This window comes from Leopardus geoffroyi, chromosome D1, assembly GCF_018350155.1.
Source record: "Leopardus geoffroyi isolate Oge1 chromosome D1, O.geoffroyi_Oge1_pat1.0, whole genome shotgun sequence".
Lineage (NCBI taxonomy): Eukaryota > Metazoa > Chordata > Mammalia > Carnivora > Felidae > Leopardus > Leopardus geoffroyi.
Window position 1 is genome coordinate 61,129,935 of NC_059329.1, and position 18,777 is coordinate 61,148,711.

General features: G+C 36.9%; 2 protein-coding genes across 3 annotated transcripts; one reads left to right on the forward strand and one right to left on the reverse strand.

The window, feature by feature from the left end:
- Positions 1–259: 259 nt before the first annotated feature.
- On the reverse strand, positions 260–1,234 carry LOC123600423 (olfactory receptor 52D1-like). Its single transcript, XM_045482482.1, has one exon. It carries the CDS (start codon positions 1,208–1,210, stop codon positions 260–262), a length of 951 nt encoding a protein of 316 aa, XP_045338438.1. The 5' UTR covers positions 1,211–1,234.
- A 4,619-nt stretch (positions 1,235–5,853) lies between these two features.
- LOC123602457 (olfactory receptor 52E2-like) lies at positions 5,854–11,538 on the forward strand. Of its 2 annotated transcripts, XM_045486942.1 has the most exons (2): positions 5,854–5,880; positions 10,627–11,538. In XM_045486942.1, the coding sequence occupies exons 1-2, from the start codon at positions 5,854–5,856 to the stop codon at positions 11,536–11,538; spliced, it is 939 nt and encodes a 312-aa protein (XP_045342898.1). The 2 variants fall into 2 exon arrangements, with proteins under 2 accessions (XP_045342898.1, XP_045342899.1); XM_045486943.1 differs by lacking the exon at positions 5,854–5,880 and having other exon boundaries at positions 10,467–11,538.
- The last annotated feature ends 7,239 nt before the right edge of the window (positions 11,539–18,777 follow it).

Genomic DNA, 18,777 nt, shown 5'->3' on the forward strand with positions numbered 1-18,777 from the left:
TCGGTAAGCGTCCGACTTCAGCTTGGGTCATGATCTCGTGGTTTGTGAGTTTGAGCCCCACGTAGGGCTCTGTGCTGACAGCTCAGAGCCTGGAGCCTGCTTCGGATTCTGTGACTCCCTCTCTCTCTGCTCCTCCCCCACTCACACTCTGTCTCTCTCTCTCAAAAATAAATAAACATTAAAAAATTAAAAAAAAATCACACATTCTAAGATAGATAACATAACATTTGTTCATATATTACTCATCAACACAAAAGACTTATTTCACAGGCTTTGAAAAAGTGAAAAATTTAAGAAACCTGTCCCGTATCTTCTTGGTCCTTACCCCGTAGATAATAGGGTTCACCATGGGTGGGACCAGAAGATAGATGTTGGCCACAAATATGTGGACATGGGGAGCCACATGGTGCCCAAACCTGTGGGTAAGGAAAGAGAAGAAGGCTGGAGTATAAGACACTAAGATGACACAGATATGGGAGCCACAGGTACCCAAGGTCTTGAATCGGGCATCCTTGGATGGGAGGTGGAAGACAGTGTGCAGTATGAGAACATAAGAACAAATGATCAATATGAAGTCCAGGCCACCAGTAAGGAAGGCAACAATGAGGCTGTAGGCTCTACGGATTCTTGTCTCAGCACAGGCAATCTTGATGAGGGCCATGAACTCACAGTAGGTGTGGGAAATGATATTGGTTCTGCAGTAGGGAAGCCAACGTAGCAGGAAGGGGTGAGGACTGAGAAGTGCTGTGCCCCGGAGTACTACAGCTAGACCCATCCCCCCAATTACAGCATGTGTCAGAATAGCTGAATGTCTTAATGGGTTACAAATGGCTACATAACGGTCAAAAGCCATGGCCAGGAAGAAGCCAGATTCCATGGTAGAGCAAGAGTGAATCAGGAACACTTGAGTGAGGCAGGCTTCAAAGCGAATCTCTCCATCATGGAACCAGAAAAGGCTAAGAAGTTTTGGTACAGCTGTAGTACACACAACCAGATCAGCCACAGCCAGCATGCAGAGGAAGAGGTACATTGGCTCATGGAGGCTGGGGTCTGTCTTAATGATAAACAGAAGACAGCAGTTTCCCAGGAGGGCCAAAAGGTATACCACACAAAAGGGGATTGAGATCCAGATGTGGGCAGCCTCCAACCCAGGAATGCCAATGAGGATGAAGGTTGATGGATGGACATCAGTCTTATTGTATGCTGACATAACAAGTGCCTGATGTTTTAGCTTTCTCTTGGTGTATTTTCCTCTACAACAAACAAAAATAATAGCTTGCAAATTTTGAAACCTTTGATGAGCTAAGTAAACCAAAATGCAGGGAATTGCAGGTCATGAAATAATTCCAATGTCTGTAAATATTTATGAATTATTTCATCATCATATCTGATTATCAGATATTATTTCACAGTTGTAATTACAATGTGGCTGATCTATGGATGCTATATGAGGGAAAATATGTAGGCACCAAAAATTGGAGCTTAATGTGTGAAAATCCAAAATCTTTTACACACTGAGAAGAAAGTAATATGTAAAAAGTAATATGCTAAAAAATATGTAAGAGTCCCAGGTATATTGTGATAAGTGATTCAGTACTTACATATAACACCCATATTATACTGTGTGCTAACTGGAATTTAAATAAAAACATAAAAAAATAAAAATAAGTTTAGATGCTTAGTGGAATTTCTGTATGATTAATTCATCAAAACCACACTGTATGTAATGGCTCCTTCAACTAACTTCTTCTTTCATTACGATACATGTATTTGTAAATGTATATGTAGAATCATGTGGGGAAAAATGTGTAAGAGTCATGGGTTTGGAGGACTTAGAAACAGTTGTAAGACACAGGTTAGAAAGGCAGGAGGGATGATAGGAAGTTTTAAATAGAAAATATACCTTTTCTTTTAGATTTTAGTCATATTAGTTCATGCCAAGATGCCAAGTGATAGTGTATAGCTTTGAGAAGGGAATACCAAAATTTGGGAGGATGTGTGACTTTCTTTGGAAGGACCAGGAGGAAGTTCATTCACACTGACATGGAACTCATTTAGCATGATGGCCAGAGTGGGGCTGATAACAATGTGTCAGGAAATGAATTGGATTTTTTAACCAACAGAATTTCAGGAATGATGAAAACAAGCATTAGTGAGGTTTGGGCTAAAGAGTGATCCTTATGCCCCATTGATTGGAGAAAATTGAACCTGCTCTTAGTGGAAAATTGTATAGTGATCATTCTTATTAAAAACAAAGTTTTGGACAGACCAATTTAACTACGTGACATCTCAGGGGACAATGTTCATATATACATGTGGAAGTATATACAGTAATTTTTATTGTAAAAGTTCCTGTAAAAGAATAAATATTGAAACATTCAAAATGCCCATCAGTAAAGTAATACTGAACTTAAAAATCTGTGGTATATTTATATTTTAGAATACTCAGAAGCACTTAGAATAAGTAAAGTATATTTTTGCAAACTGACAGAAAAATGAAAAAAGGAAGCATAAATTTTATTTTTCCATTAACATTGACACACATGCAAAAATTAAGCATATGTGTGTGTGTGTGTGTGTGTGTGTGTGTGTATGCATGTATGGGTGTGGGTGTAGACACACACATTTATAATAAAACTTTTATAAACATAAGAAATAACCTAAAAAGGATATACATTCAATGTAGGAGAGGTCTAAAATATGGGCTCTGTTTAAAGTATGTAAGTAAATAATACAGAGTTACAAATGTATTTATCAGAAAAACGTACAACCCAAGAAGTTACAAAGAAGATGTAGCTTTCTATGTCTTGTAAAATATTAGCAAGTTTTCTAACCCCTTGAAATACCTTTCCTATATTTCTCTCCTTGGAGAACTGGTCATCTACTCACTTCATGAAGGTGGTAACCCTGTGTCTTTATTTGTCATAGCATTTCTTCACACATACAAACCCTTAGTAATTTTGTTAGAATTGAAGACTCTACTCACATATCAGCTCCTGTGAGATTATTTTTCTGGGAACTTTGAACCATCACTGATATCCCTCAAGTGTTCCTATGATATGTATACTTACCTGTCTTCTATCTTTTGTCATATTGTCTATTTCTGCATGTTTTCTCATTTATTGTATTGAATATATATATATATATATATAATGCAAATAAATATATTATATTGTAAATATATATATTGCAAAAAAAATACTTGGCAGAGGCCATGTACTTTCATATATTTGCTTGTTCCAAAGAATGAAGAAAAAGAAAAAAGGAAAAGACAAAGGAATGTTATTATTTCTCTGGTAAATAATTTCAATATTAAATTTAAGACAACCAGTGGAATCACTATAAATTTATTATAGTGCACACTATCTTCAAACACTATAGTGCATTAACAGTTTTCCTGATTCTAATATTAAATCTTTAAGATATACCCAGGGATTAGTTTCTAACAAAATTGAATTCTTTCAGCATTTCATTCCTTGTCTGATTATAGGATGGATAAAAAGAAGGTTCAGAGGAAAAGAAACTTACATCTGCTTTTGGGGAGGAATAAAATTAAAAAAAAAACCTATTATATCTTCTGGCTAAATTCTACACCCCTATACATCTCCTTACAAAAATTAATCAACATGGATTGGCATATATTAGGTAGTATATTACTAACATTTCAGGCATTATCCCATTTAATCCTTAAGGAAGGGGGTTGGTAGATAACCATACTCATAATACAGCTTTAAAAAAAAGCCTAAGAATGTTAATTTACGTTCCCAAAGCTATTCTACTATGAATTCAAGGATGTGGAATTTGAACCCTACTTAAGTATAATTACAAAGTTTGTAATCTTTACATTAAGCTTTAGGAGATGAGCACTTCTTAAGGTTTTATAAATGTAAAATGGCATAATGCATTTATGACTACACGAGCAGTATGAGACATTGCTCAAATACCATAGATTCACTCAGGCTAAAGAACTGACACATCTATACTCCCATCCTTTCCTTCATCAGACTTCCTCTGATGTACTGAACTAAGCAGAGAAGCCCATGCACAAATTTATTCTCAATAAAAGTTGCAGCCTAATCTCAGCCCATACAGGGTAAAACAGAGGTAGGTAGTCTATTCAGGTGCCACAAAGCCAAATAGGCTCAGGTGCCCCAAGAAATCTTATACAAGATGTTTTTTTTATAGAGCTTGTCTGTTCTATTAGAACCCTGAAGGCTTCTCTTTGGCTATGGTCCACTTAGCCAGCCCATGACACAAATGAGTGTGACCAAACAGTGCCTTACCTACCAGGGGACCTGTGAGGATGAGGATGAACATGTTGGTCTGAGGAACACTTTAGTTCTCTCAAGACTTATAGCATTTCCAAATAAGCTCAGTTATAGACATGTTTTCTGATTTCTAAAGCTCTCAAGGGCATAAAGTGGGGGTGGCCTCCCCACATGTCAAGAGAAGAAACCGCTGGGAGTTCAATTTGAGCTCAGAACTCAGGTTCTAAGTCTTTAGCACTAACAACCTAATAACAGGAGAATCTAACAAGGGTGGGGAGAGGGAAGGTGAGTTTTTTGGAGTGTCTCTGGAGCCCGCCTCTCAGCAGGATTGCTTGAGTCTCGGAATTGTTCTTAAATACATCATGTGTATTTATCACAAAAGGATAGATAAGTGTCTAGTTCCTTTACTTTAAATAATGTCTTTTTATTTTTAATATAGGAAAATATAAACACAAAACAAACATCAACCATACTATCACTTTGATATTTGGTTTAATTTTATTCCATGATTTTCATATTCATATACATTTGAATATTTAAGTCATATTAGACTTTAAAATTTTATATCAGAGTCTAAATAACATGTTGTAACATGTACCTTATTCTTTTCACAATTCATCAGAATAATTTTTGTGGGAGATTTATTTGATTATATGAAATTAATCAAAATGGGATTTTGGTGAAAGTTGAATTATATCTAAACATTAATGTGGAAAATTTGACAACTTTAATAAACATGCAATCCTCTCAGCCATCTAGATTTACTATGCTTTTGAATGTATTTCAGGCTCCTTTGAGAGCACTGAACAGTTTTTACATCATTTTTGTGTCAATCTCACCAATCTGTAAGTTGTAGAGGTTGGAATTTTATCAGATTAATTTTACATTTACTTACATTCTTTGTGGACATCTTAGATATGAGTCATATAAATTACAAATACACAGCAGGGCTCCATTATATGGGGATTTCCATACTTGCAAATTTGCCCACTCCATACAATTTAAATTGTAACTTAAATTATTGTCAAATAAATTCTCATGGCACTTTAACAGTTATTTGCAGCATGCAAAGAGCTGGTAAATATTTGAGTTGCCTGACAGTCACATTCCCAGAGATTGAATAAGGTGAGGTTCTGACTTCTCATTTCAGCTATAAACAAGTGCTTTTGCAATCTGTTTCATGCCATATTTTTCATATTTTTGTGTTTTTTGTTGATTCCACTGTTTAAAATGCCCCCCATGCATATGGCTGATGCACACTAGAATAAGTAAATATCTTATCATTTATGGAGTTTACTGGTATAAATAATACTTTTCTAGTGTTTATAAGTGCAAGATTGTAATGTGCCTTACGGAGAAAATAACCATCTTAGATAAACTCCATTCAAGTGTGAGTTATAGCATTGTTGGTTGTGAGTTCAAGGTTAATGAATCAAAAATATAATATATACCCTGATAAAGGAAGAGGAAACTTGTCTATCTGTGTGTGAAGTCACTCTGGAAAGTACTAAAATAACATCAGTAGGTAGTGTGAGATAAAAATATGGAAACGATGAAAAAGAGGTTAAATTTGTGGATTCAAGAGATGACAATTAAAAAAAAAAAAAGCCTAGTGGGACAACCCTGGTGTGAGGAGGTCAAAGGTATTCAGTTATATCATTCCAGGTCAGAATAACAATCACTCTTCTAGGCTGGCACAGGCTGGCTAGAAAATGTGTCAAAAGGCAACAAAGACATCAGGGAAATACAAATCAAAACCACACTCAGATACCACCTCACACCAGTCAGAGTGGCCAAAATGAACAAATCAGTAGACTATAGATGCTGGAGAGGATGTGGAGAAACGGGAACCCTCTTGCACTGTTGGTGGGAATGCAAACTGGTGCAGCCACTCTGGAAAACAGTGTGGAGGTTCCTCAAAACATTAAAAATAGACCTACCCTATGACCCAGCAGTAGCACTGCTAGGAATTTACCCAAGGGATACAGGAGTACTGATGCATAGGGGCACTTGTACCCCAATGTTTATAGCAGCACTCTCAACAATAGCTAAATTATGGAAAGAGCCTAAATGTCCATCAACTGATGAATGGATAAAGAAATTGTGGTTTATAAAAACAATGGAGTACTACATGGCAATGAGAAAGAATGAAATATGGCCCTTTGTAGCAACATGGATGGAACTGGAGAGTGTGATGCTAAATGAAATAAGCCATACAGGGAAAGACAGATACCATATGGTTTCACTCTTATGTGGATCCTGAGAAACTTAACAGGAACCCATGGGGGAGGGGGAGGAAAAAAGAAAAAAAAAAAAAAAAAAAGGTTAGAGTGGGAGAGAGCCAAAGCATAAGAGATTCTTAAAAACTGAGAACAAACTGAGGGTTGATGAGGGGTGGGAGGGAGGGGAGGGTGGGTGATGGGTATTGAGGAGGGCATCTTTTGGGATGAGCACTGGGTGTTGTATGGAAACCAATTTGACAATAAACTTCATATATTGAAAAAAAAAAGGCAACAAAGAATATACAATGTTAAACTTGGAGCTCAGGCCTCAGGCAGGTTCTGCTAATCAGGAGGCTGCAGATGAGTTCTTCAAATGCCTATTAAATATACAGGGAAAGGAGTAAGTGGAAAACAAGTATCAACACCAGTGAGACTGGCTTGTCCTATAAAGACTTTGCGGAAGGAACCAACATAAGTGGCCTCCAAAGCCCCTGGTTTTCAATCATTTAAGGACTGTACAATTAATCATTTGTAAGAACTATGTATTAAAGAAGGTGTATTTTCACAGAAACACACATTTAAAAAAAGTTTATGTATTGGCTGATTGACAAAAATGTTGACAAGATGCTTGTAGGAATCTTACTCTGCATTTCCCCTAAGAGAATGGTTCCAAATTTTCTAATTCAGTGTTCAAGAACATAGTTCAGTGTTATAGAACATAGCTATTGAGAACAATGAGAACTATGTTTGTGTGGATACACATATAGGTGTGCGGGGGCAGACTTGCTCACTCTTTCCACCACACTCTTTCCACCACGGGAGAACTCATGGGCTGAGGGAATCTCTCTTGGCGCAGAATAGTGCCAGGTTGGGGGAGAGGGGATGTGGGTCAGGTGAAACTTTTCTTCTCATCCTTTTCCATTTGTCTATTCTTGTTGTATGAGCCACCAGGATCCTGTAATCTCTCAACTGAATTCCGAAACTCTCGTATAGGTCTTTTCATCCATCAATGCTTGTTAAATCTGTGTTTTCGTATTGGGAAGAGTCCTGGGTCCTCTTATTCCGTCATCTTGCTGACTTAAACCTCGCTATTCTGCCTTCATTTTCTCAGAAGCCATAGCTCCCTCTTGGTTCTCTCTTATTGAGTCAGAATTAGAAATTAGATTCCTCAGAGACCTTGTGGGTTTTTACAAAACTGGCTATAGGGAATTTCCTGTTAAAGGCTCCTCACAGGCAAAGAGCAGCACCCTCATAAAGACTGAGCAGGTTGAGATAAAACAGAGACAGGATTCTATCCTGGTGCTCATTCTGGTGAGTCTTCCCCATCTCCCAGCTCACAGAGCCTCCTTATGTCACAGTGATGGCTGAAGGGAAAGAGAGGGATAGGAAAGGAAGAGAAGAGCCATGGGATAAGTGTAGGGGATAGAGGACTAGGACTGAAGTTTAGAGAATGAGTAGGATTACATTAGGAAAAACCATATAATTCTAGTAAAAGCATTTGGATTTCAGCCTGAATCCATTCAATGGGCATTTTAGAAAAATTAGTCTGCCTGATATCTAAAGAATGATGGATAATTAGTATCTTTGGAACATGGTTCAGAGTGTTTTAAAAAATTATCTGTTTAAAACTAACAACATACTTAGGGTTTTAATCTTTATTATCTCTAATCTCTATTTTATAGATGAAAAGTGCTTGTTATTTAGTCTCCTTTGATTATAGAGTGACTAAGTCAGGAAACTGAGTTTCGACACAATTGGTCAAACTATAGAGCTCATGCTTTTAAGCACTGTAAAGTATTGTGTCGTAATAAACCCCAAAAATGATCCCATGAGGACAGAGATAAATGTACTGATTTTAAATCTACTTGAAAAGTAGCATCACCCTTTTTGTTTGTTTGTTTGGGTTTTGTTTTTGTAGCTTTCTGAGACTATCGCCTACAATTTTGATCTTCTGAGATGTTACTGAAGAATATATAAAAATTATTTAATAAAAGAATCTGCCATTGGCACTTTGCTTACATTGATAAATCACAGAAAATTTAGCTCCCATAATTGAATCCTACTTTCTATTCTTGTGTTGATCACATCATGCCTTTTTATTCACCATTCCATTACAAGGCCAGAGGATTATAGAAGAGAGACTATTCTTACAGTCATGTCACAGAGCATCCCCTACAAATAACATCTAGGGGCACCTGGGTGGCTCAGTAGGCTAAGCTTCTGAGTCTTATTTTCAGCTCAGGTCATGGTCTCACAATGCATAAGATCAAGCCCTTATTGGGGCTCTGCACTGACAGTGCAGAGCCTGCTTGGGATTCCCATTTGTCCCTCTCTCTCTGCTCCTCCCCTACTCATGCTCTCTCTTGCATGCTCTCTCACTCTCAAAATAAATAAATAAACTTAAAAAAAAGTAATATCTATTATTTTTAGCTTCCTTCCTTTTCAAGTGTCTACCATTTCTTCCCAGGAGTTCCAGCTTTCCTCACCCATATGGTACTACTCCCTCTATTAGTTGTTTATCACGGACATGACACTTCTTGCCTCTGCTTCTCATACAACAATGTCTGGCTAATACCCTGATTGTCTAACTGAAACTGGGATCATAATTACTGCTGCTCCTCTGGAATCCTCCAATGATATAAAATCATGAAAAGACACTTTTTACCAGAAAACAATTACATGTAATGAATGATCAGGTGCTTCAGAAATACTCTAACAAATGACATAAAGTACATGAACGTGTAGAACAGCTTGGGTAGCTTTGGATATGATAGATTCAGCTTGCTCAGAATATGCCACCTGGTCTTTTCTTCAACATATTTGTCATGCATCTTAACTCTTAAAATAATGACTGCCTGAGATTTATAATGAAGACACTGATATCTCTTATTCAGAGGGATGTGAGTTTAAAAGAGATTATGTGTTTGTGTGAATGTGTGTGGACAAAGGGAAGCTGTGTGGATCTGACGTGACTGAGGCACGAGTCAGCTTTTCCTTATTTCCAATCTCTCTCCATTCCAATTTAATTATTTCCTCTCTACCTTCTTTCCGCAGCTCCAGAACTACAAGCACTTCAAGCGTTTGGTAAGGGTTTTAAACTATTTAAGGTTCAGATCCACATGTAAAAATATGGTTAACTATGTTTTCCTATATGTGTTTATAAAGATTAGAGCTGGTACTTGCATAGGTGCTGACAACGTGGAAAGTAATAGGCAGTACCTTCAAAAATGGTAGTTGCCGGGTGCCTGGGTGGCTCAGTTGGTTAAGCGTCCGACTTCAGCTCAGGTCACGATCTCGCGGTCGGTGAGTTCGAGCCCCGCGTCGGGCTCTGGGCTGATGGCTCAGAGCCTGGAGCTTGCTTCTGATTCTGTCTCTCCCTCTCTCTCTGCCCCTCCCCCGTTCATGCTCTCTCTCTGTCTCAAAAATAAATAAAAAACGTTAAAAAAATTTTTTTTAAATAAAAAAATGGTAGTTGCTTCTGTTTCCAGCACATTTGCTTCTTATTTTGTAATAATAATGAATAAATATTAACAAATGGATGGATTTTAATCCTAAAGACTTATTTGTAATAGTTTAGACTACATTTTAATGAATCTGTGTTCATTAACACTTGTTACCCATCTTGTATGTCAACACCTATGTGTTACCATCTAACCAAATGGAATCAACAGAAATAACTATTTACATAGGCCAGCACAAATCTGTATATGCCAAAATTGAAAGTAAATTATGTTGGTGATGACAAAAGATAATTAATGAAGTAGGAATTAAGGCAAAATCTTAGCCTAATACCAGTGGTGAGACCATTGCAAATTAAAAAAGAAAAAAGAAAGTTGCTAACAAAGATGAATATATTATGAAAAATGTTTTATTATAATCTACTGCATAACTGCTTCCAAAGGTTTTCACTGAGAATTCACTTCCTCACATTGCTCGAGATGGATTTCTGATTGTACATTTTTAATTGTGTGAATTAACTGAAGAAGAGAATGTACAAAATTGTATGATCTTATTTTTCTTTAGGTTTAAAACGTTGCAGAGTTTTACCTTGTGTCCTGAGGATTAACGAACATATAATTGTAAGAACATGGACTTATGCGTTACCTATCAAGATGTCCCTTCCCAATGACACCCAGTTTCATCCCTCCTTCTTTTTGCTGCTGGGGATCCCAGGACTGGAAACTGTCCACATGTGGATTGGCTTTCCCTTTTGCGCTGTGTACATAATTGCACTTATAGGAAACCTCACTATTTTGTTTGTGGTCCAGGTTGACAGCAGCCTACACCAGCCCATGTTCTACTTCCTGGCCATGTTGGCTACCATTGATTTGGGTCTGTCCACAGCTACCATCCCCAAGATGCTTGGGATCTTCTGGTTTAGTCTCAGGGAGATAATCTTCGATGCTTGTCTCACCCAGATGTTTTTAATCCACAACTTCACTGGTATGGAGTCGGCAGTCCTGTTGGCAATGGCTTATGACCGCTATGTGGCCATATGCAACCCACTTCGATATAGCACCATTCTCACCAACAAGGTTGTCTCTGTGATTGGTGTTGGTGTGTTAGTGAGGTCATTTATTTCTGTTATTCCATTTGTGTTTCTTATTTTGCGACTGCCCTTCTGTGGGAATCATATCATTCCCCATACCTATTGTGAACACATGGGTCTGGCTCGCCTGTCTTGTGCCAGCATCAAGATCAATATCATCTATGGCCTGGGTGCTATTTCAATCCTAGTATTTGACATCATAGCCATTGCCCTTTCTTATGTTCAGATACTCCATGCTGTTTTCCATCTTCCTTCCCGCGAAGCCCGACTCAAGTCCCTCAGCACATGTGGTTCTCATGTTTGTGTAATTCTTGCCTTCTATACACCAGCCCTCTTTTCCTTTATGACACATCGCTTTGGCCATAACGTCCCCCGCTATATCCACATACTCCTGGCCAATCTTTATGTCGTAGTGCCACCAATGCTCAACCCTGTCATCTACGGAGTCAGAACCAAACAGATTTATGACCGTGTGAAGAAAATAATATTGCAAAAATAAAGAATTAAAAAGGAATATGTATATAGATGGAACTTCTGAGCAGAGAAACGCCTTGTGATATTAAATTTAGTACATTTAAATGTGCTTGACAGTGTTTATTTTTTTGGGGGGGAAGGGGGTCCATTCTGTAAATATTTTAATGAATTCAGAGACTGAAAGCTTAAGCTTTGTTATCCAATTTATATGGTAAGTGAGGGCATATCAGAGTCTTTATATGTGATTTTTAATAACTGGTGTCAGTAGATTTAAAGTAGAATTTATAGGGCATGCCATATTTTTTTGGACATGTACTGGTTACCCTTTATCATTTATATGGCTCTTTTTTTTTGATGATTCTTATTCTTTTTTTATCTCTAGGTGTCCCTGTATTGGTTTCTCTCTCCTTATTTTGCATCCCCCCCCTTATCTGTTCTTCTTTTTCTTTTTTTTTTCCTCTTCAGAAATTATGCAAATTTTCATTGCATTACAAAAACCGTATTGTGATATCCTGTGATTTCATCAAAATACTGCAAAGATCCAGAATCATATCATAGATTAAGTCCTGGTTTTATACATAGAAAGGAAGTGAGGAAATAAATGTGGCTACAAAAACCTTCCTCCTAATTGTTGTGTGGCGTTTCTCACAAATATATTTAGGTTTACATAGACCCAACTCTGATGTAAACTTGAAGGAAGAAACCTCCTGCAGCCTGGAGAGGCTGCCCACTGTCACCTCCTAGGTTCTATTGGTTTTCTCACTTGCTTTGAGAGTCATCTTGTAGTTGTTTCCTTTTGTCCTGTCCTTTCATATATGATTTGAACAGTTAAACAGAACTTGATTCCACTCCTACTTCTATCTTTGATGCGTAAGTTTTAGTGGCCTCAATTTCTTTACTTTCCAAATATAGTCATTGTTTCATTTCAGAGATTAAGCATGAAGACTTAATTATATGATGCTTCTAAAGTCATCAGCATAGTTCCCAGGATGTTGTTTGCAATAAATACAAAATAATTGTTAGCCATTAGTATTATCATTATTTGTATTACTATGTTTTGTTTATTATTCTCACCCTTGGCAACAGTGTTTCTATAAGAGGTGTTTATGGTTTTTTTTTTTTTTTAATTTTTTTTTCAACGTTTATTTATTTTTGGGACAGAGAGAGACAGAGCATGAACGGGGGAGGGGCAGAGAGAGAGGGAGACACAGAATCGGAAACAGGCTCCAGGCTCTGAGCCATCAGCCCAGAGCCCGACGCGGGGCTCGAACTCACGGACCGCGAGATCGTGACCTGGCTGAAGTCGGCCGCTTAACTGACTGCGCCACCCAGGCGCCCCTATGGGTTTTATTTTAATACCACCCTCACATAAAATAACCTGAAGCTAAAGTGACACAAAGTACAAAAAGTATCTAATATAATATATGCATTGTATATGTACTACACACACACACACACACACACACACACACACACGCACACACACAAGATACTAGTCCACAACTAATTTGTTGATATTTTATAAAAACTTGATTTTCTTAAAGTTATTAAGGAAAATTTTCAAAATGCTCATTTTACCTAACTCCATCAAAAATGACATTTATATTTTTCATGTATATATTTGGTATTACCTCTTAGTCTTTAAAACAGAAATTTTTAATTTGGAAATAATTATTTTCATCATTTATCCTTCTCTTCCTCATTGTGTAATGCGAGGCAAGTTATCTCCATTATCTCCACAATCTTTTGTTATTTTGGCTCATATTCTCTTGCTCTCACTCATATGTTCCTTTTTCTAACTTTCTGTAGCCTGATCTCTTGTATGTGATCACTCTATCTCTGAAGTACCTCTATCATCAGCCACTTCCAGTCTTCCAGACTAGCTGATTTTGTTTCATAAATATCTCTCAGGTATTTTGTTTTCTGTCTCCAGTGGTACCATCTTATTTAGTATTCCTAGTGACCAGCATGTGATGTTAGGACCTTTGTTACATTGCCCATGCCAAACATCCTCCTAATTTCAGGTTTCACATCACAATTAACATCCTTGGTTTTTGCTTTATAGAGATATGCCTATTCCTTCATAAATCCCTTTACACTCCAAATATACCTACTTTCTAAGACCTATTGCCTGTCTCCTTCATTCGCTAAATACTAATGGCACACCAATTTTCTGGTATTTGCATTTTAATTTTCAAAGTCTACTATTCAAATAAAATCTTGTTTCAGATAAAGAAAAACATTGGTTCACATAGGAGTGAATTTCTATATGTACGCACATTTTAGGGTAACTATCCTCATACTGTTGAAGATAGAGCAATACTCACTTTTCTTTGCCTTCTGTGCACTTCTGCTCCATTCTCTTACTCACAACTTAATATTATAATCACTTGCAATGTGTACATATCATCCTCTCTCCTCCTGGGTGATAAGGAATTTGATACTACTTTATTTATCCACTTAGTTACTTATAGTGTGACTCACACAGCTACTCAATAAACGTATGCTGAATGAATCAATCTAAGTAAGAATAAAAGAATGCACGTACTTACTATTAGTCACACTATAATATAAGAAAGTTGACATTAAACGTGTGCATTGGTGTAAGCTACCATTGCCAAAATTTAAAAAAATGTACAAAAACAGACTGATAATAGGATATTATACTACATCAGAAAGAGGTGAATAAATGATATAATTCTAAAAATAGTGGGTGCGTACAGCACATCTTTCCAACTCAACTGATTTATTAATGCAAAATGGAATATACATATTTTTACTTCTTTTTTTTACTCATTGTGCCATTTTTTCTTAAACACACACACATGTACACACACACTCCTAAACATGTGCTTGCACACACACATGTATATATGTATATGAACACATAAAGATAGATTTACACACACATACACACAATGTTGAGGGAATTTACAAAATGGAAAATATTCTGTTATGCAACTTCTTCTAAAATGGCCAATTTCACATTAGTAGTGATTTAAAAACTCGATTCAAAATTCCTTCCTCTTGAAAGCCTTTCTAATGTGGCCTTAGCACACTATTTCACGATTTTTACTTCCTGAGTTAAGAGCCAGATGTCCCTGTGCTTTCCTCAATAGAAACACTGATTACAGACTCTTTTTTTCTCTTGCACAACTAGGGCCATACCCATTTAATCAAGATGCATAAATTATGATCATATAAAAATATTTCCTCATTGAGGAATATAAAATTGAAATTAAATACTATAATCTCATGTTATTAGCTTTTATCTTCCATAATACTACATTTTTTTATTTGAAATGACTTATGTTGTTCAGGTCAATAACAGTCATTCTTTCAACAAAATTTAATAAGAAACGATACCCAGCATATTGTGCCAACTACTGGGGTATTCATAAGGATGTACATGATAATTTCAGGAATTTGCTCCCTAGTAGATGAGAAATATCAGCATACATTATATGATGTTCCAAATGAAAACAATGAGGGCTGTGTGTATATAATGAAAGGGAGGCAGGGAGAGAGATGAGGGGGGTGATGATCAATTAGGAAAGAGAGCACAGTCAAGCTGTATGGAAGGGTAAGTTGATTTCTCTGGGCATAGAATAATTGGTACATTCTAGGAAAATAAAGCAAACATTAAAAGCATTGTATTTTTGATTTTGCTTATTTCAATGCATTTACCATGTGCATCCTAATAAGACTACAATCTGGCAGATGTGCAACAGTGATTTTTTCTTGATAGTTCTGTTACCTCTTAAGCCATTATGATTATCTGCATATTTCCAATTTTCACTCATTCCTTGGCTTAACACTCACTTCATCTCTTCTTATTTTTATCTTCTAGTTCATGCAGATATAGTATAGTGGTGTTTTCTTTTTCTTTTTTCATTTTGTCTTTTTTCTTGCCCCCAGAGTTTCACATAAAAACATTCAAGCATCAAAATCTTAACACAATTTGATGTGTCTATTTTTTGCTTTACAAGATTTCTGTTAGATTAATCCATTTTGCATGTAATAGTAATTCATTTGTATTTTTTTTTTGGTTTGCTTCTTATTGTTTTTATTGTGCTGTTTTCTTTCTTTTTTTTTTTAATTTTTTTTTCAACGTTTATTTATTTTTGGGACAGAGAGAGACAGAGCATGAACGGGGGAGGGGCACAGAGAGAGGGAGACACAGAATCGGAAACAGGCTCCAGGCTCTGAGCCATCAGCCCAGAGCCTGATGCGGGGCTCGAACTCCCGGACCGCGAGATCGTGACCTGGCTGAAGTCGGACGCTTAACCGACTGCGCCACCCAGGCGCCCCAGTGCTGTTTTATTTCTTAATAGATAGTATTTTCTTTTTAAAAAAATTTTTTTAATGTGTATTTATTTTTGACAGAGAGAGACAGAGAGACAGAGCATGAGCGGGGGAGGGGCAGAGAGAGAGGGAGACACAGAATCCAAAGCAGGCTCTAGGCTCTGAGCTGTCAGCATAGAGCCCGACGTGGGGCTCAAACTCACAGACCATGAGATTGTGACCTGAGACCATGAGATTGTGACCTAAGCCGAAGTCAGACTCTCAACCGACTGAGCCACCCAGGTGCCCTGATAGTATTTTCTTTGATGAATAAACCCAATTAATTTATATATTCTGTTGTTGAATAATTTGAATTATTTGATTTTTTCTCTATTCTGAATAAATCCCTATGAACATTTTTGTGTATGTATTTTGGTGAACGTAATCACTCATTTCCTTTGGACATTTATGTAATAGTAATTGCTGGGAATATTTAGAATTAGCAGACACTTCCAATTTCCAAAGTGGTCAGCAGATGTTCCTATCTTTATGAATACTTGGAATTAGCGGTCTTAATTTTCAGCCATATTGGAAAGGTTGTAGGTATAGCATGGTGCTTTATTTTCCTGATGAGTAACAGTGATGAAAAAATTTTCTTATGCTCATTGGATATTATTTTCCTTTAAAGTGCCAGAGTAAGTATTTGCTCTTTTATTTTACATTGTTTTGTCATTTCTTTATAGATTAATAATAATTTCAATTCACTATTTTAATGTGTTATTAATATAAGTGTTTTACCAATATATGTATTGGGAATATCACCTCCCAGTCAGTGATTTTCCTACTGTGTCACCATCCTAATAGAAACTTTGGTAAGTGGTATTCTTATATTTTTCACTCTTTTTTTAAATTAATTAAAACAATTATTTTTTGAGAGAGAGCGTGAATGAGCATGAGGGGGAGAGGGGCAGAAGGAGAGGGAGAGAGAATCCCAAGCAGGCTTCATGCTGTCAGCACAGAGCCCCACATGGGGCTTGAAGTCAGGCATCCCAAGATCATGACCTGAACCAAAAGCAAGAGTTGATGCCTCACTGATTGAGCCACCCAGGTGCCCTTTATATTTTTCTATGATTAAGTAATGTAATTTCACTTTATTTTTATTCATTACATTGAAAAATACATTTGGCCTTATTTTGTAATATTAGGGTAATGCATCTTTTTCCTTGGTTTCCATGTATTTCATGTCTCTAAATACATTTCATGTGGGGTGCTTGGGTGGCTCAATTGGTTAAGTGTCTGACTTCTGGTTTTGGATCAGGTCATGACCTCACTGTTTGTGAGATCAAGCCTGTGCCAGGCTCTATGCTGGCAGTGCAGAAACTGCTTGGGATATTCTCTCTCTCCCTCTTTCTGCCCCTGCCCCGCTCATGTGCTTCTGCTCTCTTTCTCTGTCTCAAAATAAATAAGTAAACATTTAAAACAAACAAACAAACAAATAAATAAATAAATTCATGTGGTTTTTTTTTTCTTTTTTATGTTAAATTAATTTTTATTAACTTCTATTTGGGGCACCTGGGTGGCTCAGTCGGCCAAGCACCAACTTTGGTTCAGGTCGTGGTCTCACAGTTGGTGAGTTCAAGCCTGGCGTCAGGCTCTGTGCTGATGGCTCAGAGCCTGGAGCTGGCTTCAGATTCTGTGTCTCCCTCTCTCTGCCCCTCCCCTGCTTATGCTTTCTCTCTCTCTCTCTCTCTCTCTCTCTCTCAAAAATAAATCAAAATAAAAAAAAATCAAAATAATCTTTAATGAATGAATAAATAAATAAATAAAGCCAGTAAGACTAGCACTACATAGGGTAGAAATAAGATATTTTGTCTTATTTGATAGCTATGATATATTATTGATGAGTAGTAAGACATGGATGTGGGAAGGGGATATATATATATATATATATATATATATATATACACCTAGGTATATATATATAGGTAAATTATGTTCTAAATGTGCATTGCTATGATATCTAATAAAATTAAGATGCAAAATTTACCCAATAAGAGATTCTGTTCACGTCATATTTCATATGAACACATTTGGTAGCATTAGTTTCACATCTCTGATTTTCTATTGACAAGATGTGTAGGGGATGTAGGGAAGATGTTTGCTTCTCCATCAGTCCCTTTATCCTAAGTGCAGATAATGGAATCTTTCTCAGGAGATTCTGTGGTGTTAGCTATGGTTCATGCAGGGGATTTAAGTTGGCTTTGTGTTCAGACAGGTCCCCAAGGGCCCTAAATATAGGTAGTATAAAACCTTATTCCCATTACTGGATATACCAGAGCTCTCTAGCCCTAGTCCTGCTGCAGGTGAGTTTCCTATTAAATGTGTGATGGAGATGAATAGTAATCAGAGACTCTCGTCTAACAATTAAGGAACAGGTTACAGCTAAATTTATTAAGCTACTATATTCTATCTCACTACCGTAGAAAGATTTCCTGACTGAAAGAGGTCATTACTGGATTATGCTGAAACAACATAGATTTTTTTCTTAAAATTTTTAATGTTTTATTTATTTTTTAGAAAGAGAGAGAGAGAGAGAAAGAGAGAGAGAGAGCATGAGTGAGGGAGGGGCAGAGAGAGAGGGAGACACAGAATCCAAACCAGACTCTAGGCTCTGAGCTGTTAGCAGACAGCTCAGAGCCTGACGGCAGGGCCCGAACTCACGAACTGTGAGATCATGACCTGAACCAAAGTTGGACACTTAACTGACTGAGCCATCCAGGAACCCCAAGACAACTTAGATTTTTTAAAATAACCGACTACAGAGGGAACCTATAGTTGTGGTAAAAACAACCTCAATTCTCAGTGATAACTGTGTGTTAGGGCATGGTCTTCTATAATAATAATTTTAAAATATGCTCATCAGGGGCCCAGAGTTAAGTGCAGGTTTTTAAAATTGATTACAAAGAGGGAAGAAGATAAA

What these genes read in the sequence shown, in the direction of transcription:
- LOC123602457 (XM_045486942.1), top strand. Translation starts at nt 5,854, where the DNA reads ATGACAATTAAAAAAAAAAAAAGCCTA. An exon ending in TTAAAAAAAAAAAAAGCCTA is followed by an intron (nt 5,881 to 10,626) that starts GTGGGACAACCC and finishes AATGACACCCAG; the next exon opens with TTTCATCCCTCCTTCTTTTT.
- LOC123600423 (XM_045482482.1), bottom strand. Translation starts at nt 1,210, where the DNA reads ATGTCAGCATACAATAAGACTGATGTCCATCCATCAACCTTCATCCTC.